Source organism: Oncorhynchus clarkii, chromosome 17, assembly GCF_045791955.1.
Source record: "Oncorhynchus clarkii lewisi isolate Uvic-CL-2024 chromosome 17, UVic_Ocla_1.0, whole genome shotgun sequence".
Lineage (NCBI taxonomy): Eukaryota > Metazoa > Chordata > Actinopteri > Salmoniformes > Salmonidae > Oncorhynchus > Oncorhynchus clarkii.
The window spans coordinates 69,598,474-69,616,026 of NC_092163.1; the positions used below are offsets into that span (position 1 = coordinate 69,598,474).

The 17,553-nt window shown below is 46.0% G+C and overlaps 1 protein-coding gene across 2 annotated transcripts in view; it reads right to left on the reverse strand.

The window, feature by feature from the left end:
• Positions 1-2,086: 2,086 nt before the first annotated feature.
• Positions 2,087-17,553, reverse strand: part of LOC139371337 (semaphorin-3F-like) — a 107,189-nt gene continuing 91,722 nt past the window's right edge. Inside the window, exons 10-18 of one of the 2 annotated variants that reach the window (XM_071111676.1) lie at positions 10,143-10,212; positions 7,504-7,648; positions 7,185-7,407; positions 6,242-6,330; positions 5,973-6,014; positions 5,653-5,810; positions 5,368-5,435; positions 4,986-5,119; positions 2,087-4,792 (exon numbers count right to left, since the gene is read on the reverse strand). In XM_071111676.1, the coding sequence (XP_070967777.1) occupies positions 4,319-4,792; positions 4,986-5,119; positions 5,368-5,435; positions 5,653-5,810; positions 5,973-6,014; positions 6,242-6,330; positions 7,185-7,407; positions 7,504-7,648; positions 10,143-10,212 (1,403 nt within the window). In that variant the 3' untranslated portion in view covers positions 2,087-4,318. The remainder of the gene's footprint in view (positions 4,793-4,985; positions 5,120-5,367; positions 5,436-5,652; positions 5,811-5,972; positions 6,015-6,241; positions 6,331-7,184; positions 7,408-7,503; positions 7,649-10,142; positions 10,213-17,553) is intronic. The other variant, XM_071111675.1, reaches the window with a different exon arrangement.

Below are 17,553 nucleotides of genomic sequence, written 5' to 3' on the forward strand. Positions count from 1 at the left end.
CAAGTTTAAGTTTGTTCACCTGAGCGAGTCTGACCACAAGTCAGAGACCACTATGATGACACACCAAATGTGTTTGATGGATCACGGGAAAGGTGCAGGACTAGGCTTTTGTACTATGTCTTCCAACGGTGCAACTACTGTCGGCATTCAAAGATTATCCAACTTGAATAAACACTTGGAGGTAAGGATGACTCCAGGTCAATCCCTCAGCTTTTTACCAAAACAGAGGTGGGGCGACCATTTTGTTATTGTTTCATCTGTGCATTTGCCCTTTTAAACAGCTCCATATTAAGATATCAAAGTGTCACCAACTAAAAGGTAAACAATAGGCCTATAACAAATGCAGCATATGGCATTCATTTTTCACATATAAATAGCCCTTTTCAGTAGTGCTCAAAGCATGCCATTCCATGAGCGCAGCATTTATTTTCCAACTCGAATCAATGAGCCCAATCAGTCCCCCATGACAACAAAATCATAATCAACAGAGTAGGGCTGGCTAATAAGTCCTTACTTTTGGGGTTATGCTCAGGTAAAACAATTTGGCTAATCTATACTTCCATATTTCCAAGTCCTATTCTTGAAGATCAAGGGGTATTAATTAGAATGACTGGAATTTTGATAGACTTTGGTTTTTAATATAAATATATCATTATTATATATTATTATTATTGTTATATGTAGTAGAAAGCGATGGGTTTGAAGAAACCTACATAACCAACCCACAAAGTAAAATTTAAAAATCCATATATGGCCAACTATGTAAACTTGAACATTGATTTATCCTGCAATAGATGTTTGTCTTCTTCTAAATCCTCTTAAAAGGAAAGTGATATAAAAATGACTGAATGTAATCAGATTACTTAACTGAGTTTGGGTAATCCAAAAGTTACATGACTGATTACAATTTGACAGGTAACTAGTAACTGTAATGGATTACATTTAGAAAGTAACCTACCCAACTCTAGACTGAGGGGTGTGATCTCAAAGGTACTTACAGGGCTTTAGTTTCACCTGACAGATCTCATTGACCTCAATCTGAAGATAGTAACAAAACCTAATCCACAGTGTGTCCTCTGAGAGATGGAAGAAGGACAACTCCAGCACTAAGCATTCGTAAATTGTAAGAACCACTAAACAAATTAGGATCAGTTGACGCAAAAAAGGGTTGAGGCCAGTGCACGAGACCCGAAACCTGTCTATGTGACCTTACTGTACTGTATATACACTGAATAAAAATATGAATGCAACATGTAAAGTGTTGGTCCCATGTTTTATGAGCTGAAATAAAAGATCCCAGAAATATTCTGTATGCACAAAAAGTTTATTTCTCTCAAATGTGCACAAATTTGTTGACATCCCTGTTAGTGAGCATTTCTCCTTTGCCAAGATAATCCATCCACCTGGCAGCTGTAGCATATCAAGAAGATGATTAAACAGTATGATCATTACACAGGTGCACCTTGTGCTGGGAACAATAAAAGGTCACTCTAAAATGTGCAGTTTTGTTACACAACACAGTGCCACAGATGTCTAAAATTTTGAGGGAGCGTGCAATTGACATGGCGACTGCAGAAATGTCCAGCAGAGCTGTGCCAGACAATTTGATGTTAATTTCTCTACCAAAAATCCGCCTCCAACGTCGTTTTAGAGAATTTTGCAGTACGTCCAACTGGCCTCACAACCACAGACTACGTGTATGGCATCATGTGGGCATGTGGTTTGCTCATGTCAACATTATGAAGAGTGCGCCCCATGGTGGCGGTGGGGTTCTGTGCAGGCATAAACTACGGACAACGAACACAATAGGATTTATCGATGGTAATTTGAATGCACAGAGATGCCATGGCGAGATCTTGAGGCCCATTGTGAAGCTTTTTTTTATGTATCTATGAGCAACAGATGCATATCTGTATTCCCAGTCATGTGAAATTCATAGATTAGGGCCTAATTAATTTATTTCAATTGACTGATTTCCTGAAATGAACTGTAACTCAGTAAAATCTTTGAAATTGTTGCACGTTGCATTTATATTTTTGCTCAGTATCGTTATCCATGCACCATATGAATATAAAAGTGATTTCTGTTTTTATAAAATATAGAGCTTTAATTTATTAGTCAGCAACATCAATGAGAAAGGAGAAATAGTTGTTTACACAAATCATTACAATAACATCAACTGTGCTTTATGTCATACTAAGTGATTTTTCCTAAATAACCCATACCAAAAGAAAAGAGAGAGGAGAGGTAAAGAGAGAAAGAGAGAGGAGAGAGGTAAAGAGAGAAAGAGAGAGGAGAGAGGTAAAGAGAGAGAGAGAGAGAAGAAGAGAGAAAGGAAGAGGAAGAGAGAAAGGAAGAGAACGAGAGAAAGAGAGAAGTAAATAGAGAAAGAGAGAGGAGAGAGGTAAAGAGAGAGAGAGGGAAGGAGAGCTAAAGAGACAAAGGGGCCTCTGTGTGTTGAATATTCCCCCACTAGGGTATGACTCCATCTGCCTTTCCATCCACAGCATAGCATTTTGGACGAATATCATATACAGTACATAATACATTTCATGCACACAATGAAAAGCCACCGTCCCAAAGAGTTTGGTATGCGTTTTCCTGTGGTCAAGAGCAGATCATTCTAATGGCTGTAGCTATATACATAGAGTTGTACATGGAGACGGAGTCATTTTCATGCAGAATACCATCAACAACGGCTGATCAGAGAAGTTGAATAAACTCTTTAGGGAGAGTTGTGTAACATTTACCTTCTGTAGGAGATGGACAACAGCTCTGACAAACCTATAGTAACCCTCTCCAACATGTTACACTTTCATTTTTAAAACAGTCTTTGCACACTTTCCCTTTAGTGACTTCCATGGACTAACCATTGTCTTACGTCAGGTGGCGTCACTCCTACGCTCGTCCCTCAACCGCCAATCAGTGCAGGCAAAATTGTTGCGCTATCTGACGTAAAACAATGTGGACTAAGGGTATATATATTACAAGGAGAGCTGCGATATTGGAGACTACATGGCAGGATTGGAGGAGTTTAGAAATGTTTAGCACAATTCATATGAAACAACTGACCTCATAAGGAGAACAGGTATAGGCTGGAATGCAAACCAGTATACTTATGGATTAGTTTGGAGACTAAGAGATTTCTTTATCTCTTGTAGTAATTGTGCAAAATCAAATTGTCACAAATTATGTAGCGGCCTGCTTGAAACTCTAATCTCAATTGAACAATGGTGTACAAAGGAAAGTCAATGTGATTTCTATCCCATCCCCCAAAGCGCTTATTTGAACTATCACAGCCTCAAGGGTACAACATTGAGATGTCATATTTACATATACTACATATACACACAAAAAGTCCACAGCAACTAGTTCTGGAAGAGACTGGCAATATCAATGTAAATATAACAAATGGGTTTGAAAGAAAGCCAGATTGGACCACAGAACACACAGGCACCCCTCATCAGCTTCTGGAAGAGTAGAAAATACTTTAGGGAATTTGGGGTCAAGTCTGGTTTCACCCCTGTTAGGTCAGTTAGGCTGGCTAAGGAAGAGGAGGGCATCATTTCCCACAAGGCCTTTCACTCTCGTGTCTGTCTGTGGCCGTGGGACAAACTCAAAGCTGCAGCCTCGTATCGGCATTTTCTCATCTATCTGTGTGTCCAATGAAGTGCCTTGAAGTGACATCCTTATAGTTCATTGGCTGTGGGAATCAACTGTCCATCATGTCTTTGGGGGAGGTTCATCACACATCAGTGATCTGACTCCTCCCACCTCAGACTGCATACTGCCAGCAGTGGAATGATCCAACACGGAGCCAAATTAACAAAATCTTTTTGAAAACATTCTTATCAGTCCATTCAGCTGTAGATATTTACACTTTCAAATGTCCTTTCGATGTGTTGCTGTGCTTCATCCAAAATACAGAACATAAAGATGTTTTGCAATGTAATAACACCATTTGTAATAAACAATAACACTACCAACAATAATATCATTATAATAACAATCAGATTTGCACAGATTTGCACAAAAAAGCCTTGTTTTCTATTTAAGTACAAAGAAATCCACAGAATCTTACTATGTACAACCTACAATAAATACTGTGTATCTTTTTAACAGTTAAGAAGAACCTGTTTGTTGTTTGCTTGTAGTGGTTTCTCTTTCTTATCGCTATTGATCATTACCTTTTTTAATCCTTTGATTGAAGTCTTTCCCATTTCTGGAGGGTTGTGCAGAGAGGGAGAGAGCAGATGGGACAAGGGGTCGGGGGTCGGGTGTTGGGGTAGTGTGTGGCCTGTGGTATAAGCCTACGGCCTCATGTTTCGGCTGGGGTGGTGTGCTCATCGTCATCGTCCTCACGCTCATCCTCATCGTCATGATGCCGGCGGTTGCGGGGCTTCTTCTGCTCTTTCAGGTCCTTCAGTTCCTTGGCCTTGCCAACGGCCAGCATGGGGTCCCCCGGACTGCCCTCTCCCAGCTGCCAGTAGTCCTGACAGTACTGGTTGATCAGGCCCATCTCTGGCTGGCTCAGGATGGTCAGCAGGTCCTTGTACTGACCCGCACTGGGGGTCCAAGGGCTGGACTGGAGGTGTGGCAGGGCTGGGCTGCCTGTCTCTACCAGGATGCTGTTGACCGTGCGGCTGGACAGGACCACCAGCTGTAGCTTGACCAGCGTGTGTTTGAAGTTCTTCTCTGTGGCTGTACACTGGTAGACGCCGCTGTCTGATGACTGGAGGGAACGCAGCAGCAAACCCTGCTCTGTCTTTAGTGTCCGGCCCTCAGAGCGGATCTGACAGCAGGGAGATATCATTCATTTATCATTGCATTCATTCAGCAATCATTTTCCATAAACAGCAGGCCATATTGTTAAATAATAAAGTAGTAATTTGTCTGATTATCAGCCTGTTTCGAAGGCAGGCTGTATAAGAGTAAATACAGTAGAGTACAGTACAGCTGCAGTGGGATGAGCGTTCCTGACTCACCTCTTTCTTCCTGTCGCTGTTCTCCCTCTGCAGGTGCCATTTGAGAGACACATGAGGGGACCTGGCCTGACACTCCAGGAACGTAGTGCTGCCCTCCACCCCATACTGCACCATCTCCAGCGTGTTCTTATTGGCTGCAGCAAAGCATAAGCATCATGCATGTATTTCCTCAGACCAAATCAGTCAATTACTGCTCAACAGTTAGTGAAGTAGCACAGTAGTGGAATTGACAAAATCATGTCCTCTGTCAAAATTACATTCCCCTTTCACAATATTATACACATGTGATGTTATTGGATACTGCTGCTGTCACACTGAATGGTAACCTCAGTGCTGTTAGAGTGTCTATTTGAGGTACGTTAGAGTGTTCTTGTCAGCTCACCATTGGAGTTATAGCCTCTGCACTGGCGGATTGGGTTGCCATACTTTACATCCTGTCGACGGCTGCGCCTAGAGGGGTCAGATCAACATTCCCCAAAAATAAAGAGGTTAACTACAAAACGTTCTACAAACTGCAAGTCTGCAGTAAATGTCAAAATATAATTCAAGAGGGGTGTGTAGAGACAATGTTGAGAGAACATTGTATTGGCATTTGGCAAAGGTTCCTGCCCCTAAACATGAGCAACACACACACAAAGACACACACACACACTCTGTTGGTACTCACCTCTTCTGCGAGGCGGAGTAGCGGGTACAGGACTTTCCATCCCAGGCGCAGTAGGGGTCCCGGGCCAGGCAGCAGTCAGCACACACCTCACCGTACACGTCACAGCGATGGAGGGCCAGGTGGGTCACACCCAACACTGAGCCCACATACAGCTGTTGCTGTAGGGAGGAATAGAGACCAATTAGAAAATGTCGGCGTAGCATCATCCAGACTTCGGCATTCACTGTTTAAGCTCTGCAGTGATTTATGTGATATTTTATAGGAAGACAATTCTGAATGTGTGTGCACTGAACCATCAGACTGTGGAATGTTAAACTTACCCTTTTGGAGGAAATCTTCATGGTGGTTATGGGAGTTGGCACCTGAAATGTAAGGGATAGAAGCCGATCTTAATAAGAGAAGAATAAAAGTTGGAACGATGTCCTACAGAATAAATGTTTCTTACATGAGGAATGAGTTGACAAAAATGGAAAGATACTACTGAGAGAGAGAGGTAAAATAAGGAGAGAGCGAGAACATGAAAGAGAAAGAGAGGGAAATGTAGGAGGAGAGAGAGGAAGAACAGGAGAAGAGAGAAAGAGAGACTCACCCTGAACACCTCCACCTCCTCTAACACCAGCTCTTCAGTCTGCAGGTCATCTCTGGGCAGGACAATTACCTTCTGAACCGTCCCCTTGTCTGAAGACCCAGAGGAGTGATCAGGTTAACCTCTAGGAGTGATCATGTTAACCTCTACTCCAGACCAGACCCAGGGGAGTGATTATGTTAACCTCTACTCCAGACCAGACCCAAAGGAGTGATCATGTTAACCTGTACTCCAGACCAGACCCAGGGGGGTGATTATGTTAACCTCTACTCCAGACCAGACCCAGAGGAGTGATCATGTTAACCTCTACTCATGACCAGACCCAGAGGAGTGATCAGGTTAATCTCTACTCCAGACCAGATCCAGAGGAGTGATCATGTTAACCTCTACTCCAGAGCAGACCCAGAGGAGTGATCAGATTAACCTCTACTCCAGACCAGATCCAGAGGAGTGATCAGGTTAACCTCTACCCTACTCTAGACTCAGAGGATCAGGTTCTACTCTACTCAAATGTCATGAGGAAGATAGGGGAATAGGAGTATAGGAGGATCCCCCCGGTCTTGTACAGTGGTCTACAGGAGCCATTCATCACCAGGCTGAGTGAGCACAGTACAGTCATCAACTGTAGGGTCTTCCAGCTCCCACCATCTGATCCACACCATGATTTACGGCCATAGGGACATGCTGTGTGAAGTACTGCCAGACGATGACCAGGGTAGTATTACCGTACATTCAAACAAATTACAGTAACTCCACCCTTTCCATAAAAATAGTACTGTAGACTGTGTTCTTTCGTCTTTAAGAAGACAAGGACTTTGACCAAAATTCTAACAAAATACTTTCCCCAAATTATAGTTTTTTTTCTGAATCTATCACAGTTGTGAACACACACTTACAATAACAAGACTATCAAATCAATCAGCAGGCAGGGACTCAGTGCACTGACCTGTCCCCAGGAATAGGACCTCATAGCTCCCATCGGCAGCAGCCACCTGGTCCACGGTGATGGTGGTAAACTCATAGTCCACGTTGTTCCGGACCACCAGGGGGCGCTTGTGTATTGGGTACACAGTGTTGTACATGGTGGGGTGGTTCCGCATGAAGTTAATCACCTCGTCTGGGTAATCCTTAGTGGACTTCATGTTGGGGGTGAACGTACCTCCGGGACACTGGGTTTAGAAAGAGAGCAGAACCAGCCATGTTAAATGTGGTAATTTATTGAATTTATGAATATGTGTGTTTATCACCCTCAGCACGTCACTCACCGTCCCAGGCCGAGGGTAGGGGATCTTCCCAGTGTAGGCCATCCACTGGTAGTTGGGCCCCTCCTTGTGAGCATATGGTCCATTAAAGACCTGACGGATGTCAGCCATGGAGTAGACACACACTGCTGAGCCCTTAAACACGGATCTGGAAGGGAGAGGTAAAGGGATGAGGAGACTCAGAAACACTAAAGGGAACAGCTTTAGGAGACATGGGATTACGACTCACTCTCTGAGAAATTAGCTACATTCTCCCTCACATCACATGTTCTCTCATAGACATAAGGCAGGCATACTCCAACACTATGATGATGCACAAACACTCTCCACCACAGACAAGCTGTCTGACACACTCCCAATCAAAGATCCACACACAGCCAAGCTAAACATCAGGGAGACAGCAGCACAGCACAGCACACACCACCACAGCACAGCACACCCCACCCCAGCACAGCACAGCACACCCCACCACAGCACAGCAAACCCCACCACAGCACACCCCACCACAGCACAGCACACCCCACCAGAGCAAAGCACACCCCACCACAGCACACCACACCCCACCACAGCACACCACACCACATCCCACCACATCCCACCACAGCACACCACACCACATCCCACCACATCCCACCACAGCACACCCCACCCCACCACAGCACACCACACCACATCCCACCACAGCACACCCCACCCCACCACAGCACAGCACACCACATCCCACCACACCCCACCACAGCACAGCACACCACAGCACACCACACCAGAGCAAAATACACCACAGCACACCCCACCAGAGCAAAGCACACCACACCACAGCACACCCCACCAGAGCAAAGCACACCACACCACACCCCACCAGAGCAAAGCACACCCCACCACAGCACACCACAGCACACCCTACTACACCACAGCACACCCCACCACAGCACACCACAGCACACCCTACTACACCACATCACACCCCATCAGAGCACAACACATGAAAGCACGGCACGGCACGGCACACCACAGCACTCCCACGCTGTGGTGGGGTGTGCTGTGGTGTGGTAGGGTGAGCTGTGGTGGGGCGTGCTGTGGTGTGGTGGGGTGTACTGTGGTGGGGTGCATTGTGGTTGGTGTGCCGTGCTGTCATGTGGTGGGGTGTGCTGTGTTGTGGTGTGGGCTGTGGTGGTTGGGGTGTGCTGTGCTGTGGTGTGCTGTGGTGGGGTGTGCTGTGGTGTGGTGGGGTGTGGTGGGGTGTACTGTGGTGGGGTGCATTGTGGTTGGTGTGCCGTGCTGTCATGTGGTGGGGTGTGCTGTGTTGTGGTGTGGGCTGTGGTGGTTGGGGTGTGCTGTGCTGTGGTGTGCTGTGGTGGGGTGTGCTGTGGTGTGGTGGGGTGTGGTGTGCTGTGCTGTGGTGGGGTGTGCTGTGGTGTGGTGGAGTGCGCTGTGGTGTGGTGTGCTGTGGTGGGGTGTGCTGTGGTGGGGTGTGCTGTGGTGTGGTGTGGTGGGGTGGGGTGTGCTGTGGTGGGGTGTGCTGTGTTGTGGTGTGCTGTGGTGGGCTGTGCTGTGGTTGGGTGTGCTGTGCTGGGCTGTGGTGGGGTGTGCTGTGGTAGGGTGGGGTGTGGTGTGGTGGGGTGTGCTGTGGTGGGTTACGCTGTGGTGGGTGGGGTGTGGTGGGGTGTGCTGTGGTGTGTGCTGTGATGTGCTGTGCTGTGGTGGGGTGTGGTGTGCTGTTGTATGGTGTGCTGTGGTGTGTTGTGCTGTGCTGTGGTAGGGTGTGCTGTGCTGGGCTGTGGTGGGGTGTGTTGTGCTGTGGAGGGGTGTGCTATGCTGTGGTAGGGTGTGCTGTGGTGTGGTAGTGTGTGCTTTGATGGGGTATGCTGTGCTGGGGTGTGTTGTGCTGTGGAGGGGTGTGGTGTGCTGTGGTTGTGTGTGCTGTCCTGTGGTGTGCTGGGTGTACAGTATATTACTATATTAGTACATTCTGTCGAGGGGCCTATCATTAGCACTACAGTAGTTTTAATCAATTGGGCTTCAAGGGGGATGATAACTGTGGCGAGTTAGCATGGAGGCCTTGGGTGAGACGGGGAAACAATTACAGAGCACTTCTCTCACAGACACACATACCAGCATATTTATTATGACTGGGTGTGTGAGTGTGAGAGCGAACTCTCTGTGCGTGTATCCTCCACACAAAATCTACTGTTGCATATGTGGGGGCAGGAGCTGCGAGCCGTTTCCTTGAATCCTAATGCTGTGCTGAATGATGGCTTGTTATCAAAGCCCAGCCATGTGGGAACACAGGTTAAGTCTCTCACTGGAGACCCCTTCCCCTCTGTGCTACGGACTGACTTCCTCTTCTGCCTTTGTAGTGTGCAGAGCAGACTGTGTGGAATAGGCTGTTTCAATAACAGAACGTGTTACACAGGTGCCTTCGGGCAGAATGAATATGGATGGGAGACGGGAAACCACGGGAGGGAACCAAACATCTGAACCACTGACTTCATATTTTCTACAGGTCTGCTGAGGAGATCTGATTGAGTGAAAGCTGAAAGGGGTTGTATTGTTCTTCAATGAGACAGATACAGTGGTAATGACAGTGGTAATGATGTGGTTGAATTAACTGAGACAAATAAGACAGTCAATCAGTGGCTCACCCTGAAACTGAGAACACTCCGTAGATGACAGGATTCTTTGTGTCTTGAGTTGGCTGGATGTACACGTCCCCTGTTAGACACAAAGATAATTACATATTGCTAAAAGTGGTACTGCAAACATTCTTTCACAATCACAATACTATAGCAGTATGAAGGACTCTGGTAAAACACTGTTAATCTGAGATAAACATGGAAGGATGGTGTCTATTCTCTTCTGTCTCTCTTAGCTAAGCGGGGGATCTATTATTCTAACTGGGATTCCTGAGCAGCCAGAGCTAATTCAAAGCGTGATGTACGGACAGTTTCTACTTCCGGTATTGACACAGGACAGGAGGCGGGTTCAAGGAGAAGACCTTTTGGATTGGACAGCACAGCGGTGGTTAGGTTTGTTAGCCGCGTTTCTGGCCATAATGGGGTCCTGAATCAGAACCCTTCCAGATTAGACACTGATTCCTGCATCTCAGACGGGGAAGGTAAAAAAATAGAGATCTGTGGTGTAACAAGGCTTTAACGGGAGCCATATGCTGCCCATGACTGTCAGAGCTGAGGTAACGGGACCCTGTATCCTCCAGTGGTTTAATGAGTTAAAAGTGAAAGGAAAAACAATAAAGGGGAAAATGTTAATCAATTTTGAGTCGACTACCTCAGTTGAGAAGTATAACACTTCAGCCCCTTGTTGGAAACACAATTCCTGGGTAAAGGTTTTCCATTGAGAGAAAAGTGAGGGGGACAGGGAGAGTAGATTGGACGTGTTAGCCCACAGTCACAAGTCATTGGAAAGTTCAATAACTATGAATGTCTAATGATTAGAGGATGCATGAAACATTATACTCTCCATGTATAACTCTGGACCACTGTCATGGGCATTTATGAAGCCAGACGTTACTCGATATCGAGCCTCGTGTATATATATATATATATAAAGCAGCTCCACACCCTGACTCTACCCTTTCAGATAAATCTCTCAGCAAATATCAAGTTGAAATGTAAAAACCCTCAAACAACAAAACAGCAGCTCTCTCCATGCACACACTCACCAAATCTCACTGGATGAAGAGTCAAGTCGTAGAATGAAACGTTATTCTGAGTTTATCATGCATTAAGATTGTTTGCCCGAAGAATAAACCAATCCGCTTTGACCCACCACTCCTTATTTTTGTAAAGAGAGATTATTGGCCTCTTAGAAAAGCTGTAACTGAGTTTCTTTGACATTCATGAGTGTGTAAAAATATGTTTTTTATTGCCAGGACATGAGAATGACAGGTAATGGCCGCAAACAAGAACGGGAATGAACTTTTGGCTAACAGGAGAGACATTCATAAAACATCAGACGCCAGTTTGACATCCCTGCTGGCTACAGACAGAGAACTTCAGTCAAATGTGGAACAAGTTGCATAATTTTCTTTTTTTCTGGACCTTTTTGTTTTTATTTATTTATTTTGATTCTGGACTCCTTGAGGAGTTTCTAAAGTCAGTAGTGTGCCTGCAGAAATAATGCTCTGTTGTTAATGCTAGAGAATGAGGATGACTAAATATCATGACTATGAGAGAAATTGTGTTATTTTGTGTATTTTTTATTTTTGTCAATGTGCATGTATAGTTTTATTAAGGATAACCAATAACCTTGAATGTTGCCTTATGCTGATTTTACAATGACCATTTATATCATGAAGAAAACTAATGCAGCATAATGATCTTCAATAGTTGGAGTTTCATTCCAAAACGCTATTTATCATTTTTCAGAAATATTGGTAAATTAGCTTTTATTGTTTAAAGAAATTATGAAAGAGATTGGTGTGTTTTTTCACTATCTAATCATGGCATGTTCAATGACAGACATGTATTTGTTTAAAATCGATCACTAATCATGTTTCGTTTTTTATTTTTACAAAATGCTATATATCCGCCTCACTCTCAGAGAAATAATAGTTTCTGATGAAACTAGTGAAAATTGGGCTGAGACAAGTTTTATATGTTACAGTAGATAAATGTGACAATGTGCATTCACAAAAGTCTCTTCTGAATGGTCATGGTGGATAAACAGAGAGACATAGGGTCTGATGACTGTAATGACTGCATTACCAAAAGATGGTGTATGGTCTCTACCCTGGGGACCCGTCTGACTGCACAGCATTACAAAAGTATATGGTCTCTACCCTGGGGACCCGTCTGACTGCAAAGCATTACAAAAGTATATGGTCTCTACCCTGAGGACCCGTCAGACTGCACAGCATTACAAAAGTATATGGTCTCTACTCTGGGGACCCGTCTGACTGCAAAGCATTACAAAAGTATATGGTCTCTACCCTGGGGACCCGTCTGACTGCACAGCATTACAAAAGTATATGGTCTCTACCCTGGGGACCCGTCCCACTGCACAGCATTACAAAAGTATATGGTCTCTACCCTGGGGACCCGTCTGACTGCAAAGCATTACAAAAGTATATGGTCTCTACCCTGGGGACCCGTCTGACTGCAAAGCATTACAAAAGTATATGGTCTCTACCCTGGGGACCCGTCTGACTGCACAGCATTACAAAAGTATATGGTCTCTACCCTGGGGACCCGTCCCACTGCACAGCATTACAAAAGTATATGGTCTCTACCCTGGGGACCCGTCTGACTGCAAAGCATTACAAAAGTATATGGTCTCTACCCTGGGGACCCGTCCCACTGCACAGCATTACAAAAGTATATGGTCTCTACCCTGGGGACCCGTCAGACTGCACAGCATTACAAAAGTATATGGTCTCTACTCTGGGGACCCGTCTGACTGCACAGCATTACAAAAGTATATGGTCTCTACCCTGGGGACCCGTCCCACTGCACAGCATTACAAAAGTATATGGTCTCTACCCTGGGGACCCGTCTGACTGCAAAGCATTACAAAAGTATATGGTCTCTACCCTGGGGACCCGTCCCACTGCACAGCATTACAAAAGTATATGGTCTCTACCCTGGGGACCCGTCTGACTGCAAAGCATTACAAAAGTATATGGTCTCTACCCTGGGGACCCGTCTGACTGCAAAGCATTACAAAAGTATATGGTCTCTACCCTGAGGACCCGTCCCACTGCACAGCATTACAAAAGTATATGGTCTCTACCCTGGGGACCCGTCCCACTGCACAGCATTACAAAAGTATATGGTCTCTACCCTGGGGACCCGTCCCACTGCACAGCATTACAAAAGTATATGGTCTCTACCCTGGGGACCCGTCTGACTGCAAAGCATTACAAAAGTATATGGTCTCTACCCTGGGGACCCGTCCCACTGCACAGCATTACAAAAGTATATGGTCTCTACCCTGGGGACCCGTCTGACTGCAAAGCATTACAAAAGTATATGGTCTCTACCCTGAGGACCCGTCCCACTGCACAGCATTACAAAAGTATATGGTCTCTACCCTGGGGACCCGTCCCACTGCACAGCATTACAAAAGTATATGGTCTCTACCCTGGGGACCCGTCCCACTGCACAGCATTACAAAAGTATATGGTCTCTACCCTGGGGACCCGTCTGACTGCAAAGCATTACAAAAGTATATGGTCTCTACCCTGGGGACCCGTCCCACTGCACAGCATTACAAAAGTATATGGTCTCTACCCTGGGGACCCGTCTGACTGCAAAGCATTACAAAAGTATATGGTCTCTACCCTGAGGACCCGTCTGACTGCAAAGCATTACAAAAGTATATGGTCTCTACCCTGGGGACCCGTCCCACTGCACAGCATTACAAAAGTATATGGTCTCTACCCTGGGGACCCGTCTGACTGCACAGCATTACAAAAGTATATGGTCTCTACCCTGGGGACCCGTCTGACTGCAAAGCATTACAAAAGTATATGGTCTCTACCCTGAGGACCCGTCTGACTGCAAAGCATTACAAAAGTATATGGTCTCTACCCTGGGGACCCGTCCCACTGCACAGCATTACAAAAGTATATGGTCTCTACCCTGGGGACCCGTCTGACTGCAAAGCATTACAAAAGTATATGGTCTCTACCCTGGGGACCCGTCTGACTGCAAAGCATTACAAAAGTATATGGTCTCTACCCTGGGGACCCGTCAGACTGCACAGCATTACAAAAGTATATGGTCTCTACCCTGGGGACCCGTCTGACTGCAAAGCATTACAAAAGTATATGGTCTCTACCCTGGGGACCCGTCCCACTGCACAGCATTACAAAAGTATATGGTCTCTACCCTGAGGACCCGTCTGACTGCAAAGCATTACAAAAGTATATGGTCTCTACCCTGGGGACCCGTCCCACTGCACAGCATTACAAAAGTATATGGTCTCTACCCTGGGGACCCGTCTGACTGCAAAGCATTACAAAAGTATATGGTCTCTACCCTGGGGACCCGTCCCACTGCACAGCATTACAAAAGTATATGGTCTCTACCCTGGGGACCCGTCTGACTGCAAAGCATTACAAAAGTATATGGTCTCTACCCTGGGGACCCGTCCCACTGCACAGCATTACAAAAGTATATGGTCTCTACCCTGGGGACCCGTCTGACTGCAAAGCATTACAAAAGTATATGGTCTCTACCCTGAGGACCCGTCTGACTGCAAAGCATTACAAAAGTATATGGTCTCTACCCTGGGGACCCGTCTGACTGCAAAGCATTACAAAAGTATATGGTCTCTACCCTGGGGACCCGTCTGACTGCAAAGCATTACAAAAGTATATGGTCTCTACCCTGGGGACCCGTCAGACTGCACAGCATTACAAAAGTATATGGTCTCTACCCTGGGGACCCGTCTGACTGCAAAGCATTACAAAAGTATATGGTCTCTACCCTGGGGACCCGTCTGACTGCAAAGCATTACAAAAGTATATGGTCTCTACCCTGGGGACCCGTCTGACTGCACAGCATTACAAAAGTATATGGTCTCTACCCTGGGGACCCGTCTGACTGCAAAGCATTACAAAAGTATATGGTCTCTACCCTGGGGACCCGTCCCACTGCACAGCATTACAAAAGTATATGGTCTCTACCCTGGGGACCCGTCAGACTGCACAGCATTACAAAAGTATATGGTCTCTACCCTGAGGACCCGTCCCACTGCACAGCATTACAAAAGTATATGGTCTCTACCCTGGGGACCCGTCTGACTGCAAAGCATTACAAAAGTATATGGTCTCTACCCTGGGGACCCGTCTGACTGCAAAGCATTACAAAAGTATATGGTCTCTACCCTGGGGACCCGTCCCACTGCACAGCATTACAAAAGTATATGGTCTCTACCCTGGGGACCCGTCAGACTGCACAGCATTACAAAAGTATATGGTCTCTACCCTGGGGACCCGTCCCACTGCACAGCATTACAAAAGTATATGGTCTCTACCCTGGGGACCCGTCAGACTGCACAGCATTACAAAAGTATATGGTCTCTACCCTGGGGACCCGTCTGACTGCACAGCATTACAAAAGTATATGGTCTCTACCCTGGGGACCCGTCCCACTGCACAGCATTACAAAAGTATATGGTCTCTACCCTGGGGACCCGTCTGACTGCAAAGCATTACAAAAGTATATGGTCTCTACCCTGGGGACCCGTCTGACTGCAAAGCATTACAAAAGTATATGGTCTCTACCCTGGGGACCCGTCTGACTGCACAGCATTACAAAAGTATATGGTCTCTACCCTGGGGACCCGTCAGACTGCAAAGCATTACAAAAGTATATGGTCTCTACCCTGGGGACCCGTCCCACTGCACAGCATTACAAAAGTATATGGTCTCTACCCTGGGGACCCGTCCCACTGCACAGCATTACAAAAGTATATGGTCTCTACCCTGGGGACCCGTCTGACTGCACAGCATTACAAAAGTATATGGTCTCTACCCTGGGGACCCGTCTGACTGCACAGCATTACAAAAGTATATGGTCTCTACCCTGGGGACCCGTCTGACTGCAAAGCATTACAAAAGTATATGGTCTCTACCCTGAGGACCCGTCCCACTGCACAGCATTACAAAAGTATATGGTCTCTACCCTGGGGACCCGTCAGACTGCACAGCATTACAAAAGTATATGGTCTCTACCCTGGGGACCCGTCAGACTGCAAAGCATTACAAAAGTATATGGTCTCTACCCTGGGGACCCGTCAGACTGCACAGCATTACAAAAGTATATGGTCTCTACCCTGGGGACAGCCACCTAGCACTGTTGTTTGGTTAGCAGTGTTTCTGTAGTACAACCACCCAGCATTGTTGTTTTGTTAGCAGTGTTTCTGTAGTACAGCCACCCAGCATTGTTGTTTTGTTTCGCAGTGTTTCTGAAGTACAGCCACCTAGCATTGTTGTTTTGTTAGCAGTGTTTCTGTAGTACAACCACCTAGCCCTGTTGTTTGGTTAGCAGTGCTCGTGTAGTACACTCACCTAGCCCTGTTGTTTGGTTAGCAGTGCTCCTGTAGTACACTCACCTAGCCCTGTTGTTTGGTTAGCAGTGCTCCTGTAGTACACTCACCTAGCCCTGTTGTTTGGTTAGCAGTACTCCTGTAGTACACTCACCTAGCCCTGTTGTTTGGTTAGCAGTGCTCCTGTAGTACACTCACCTAGCCCTGTTGTTTGGTTAGCAGTGCTCCTGTAGTACACTCACCTAGCCCTGTTGTTTGGTTAGCAGTGCTCCTGTAGTACACTCACCTAGCCCTGTTGTTTGGTTAGCAGTACTCCTGTAGTACACTCACCTAGCACTGTTGTTTGGTTAGCAGTACTCCTCTAGTACACTCACCTAGCACTGTTGTTTGGTTGCATTGTATCTGTAGCACATGAGAATGGAGTAACAAAATAAAATGGCCACTGGATTGATGGAAATAATCATGATATCATTCTGCCAGGTAGACATAAACTACTTTGTAGCTAGTTAACATTTTATTGAGAAGGTTTTTGGGAAAGCCTTTAAATCTACCAGAAGACGGTTAGGCTTATCATTAGAATCGCTATATTTGTTCTTGCTCCTTAATTGTTTGAAAGCCCCTCTCAGCCCCCCTCTCAGCCCTCCTCTCACCACCCCCTCTCAGCCCCCCTCAGATGGCTCTTCTGGGCTCCACCATTAAACTGTAATCCTTACAGTGAAACTGCCACGTCCGCTTGCAATGTTACAACAATAACGACGTTATTGCAAACAACCAACACTGTTTTTCCCCTCTGACATCATTGCATGTGCGATAGAAGAGCACAATATGTACTGCAAAAAAAACAAACGACGGTTGTGGGGTGGTCAGTGGCACTGTTCCCCTCTACTGCGGATTCCATCTTTATGATAGAGACTTTAGATGGATAGCTGTACGTTCAGCGGTGACAAGCCTAGTATGACCTCACTGACTGCTCTCAGACTGAGGGAAACCTATTGACCTGCAGGAGGGACTGTTAAAGAGGTGATGACATTGACGGAAGAC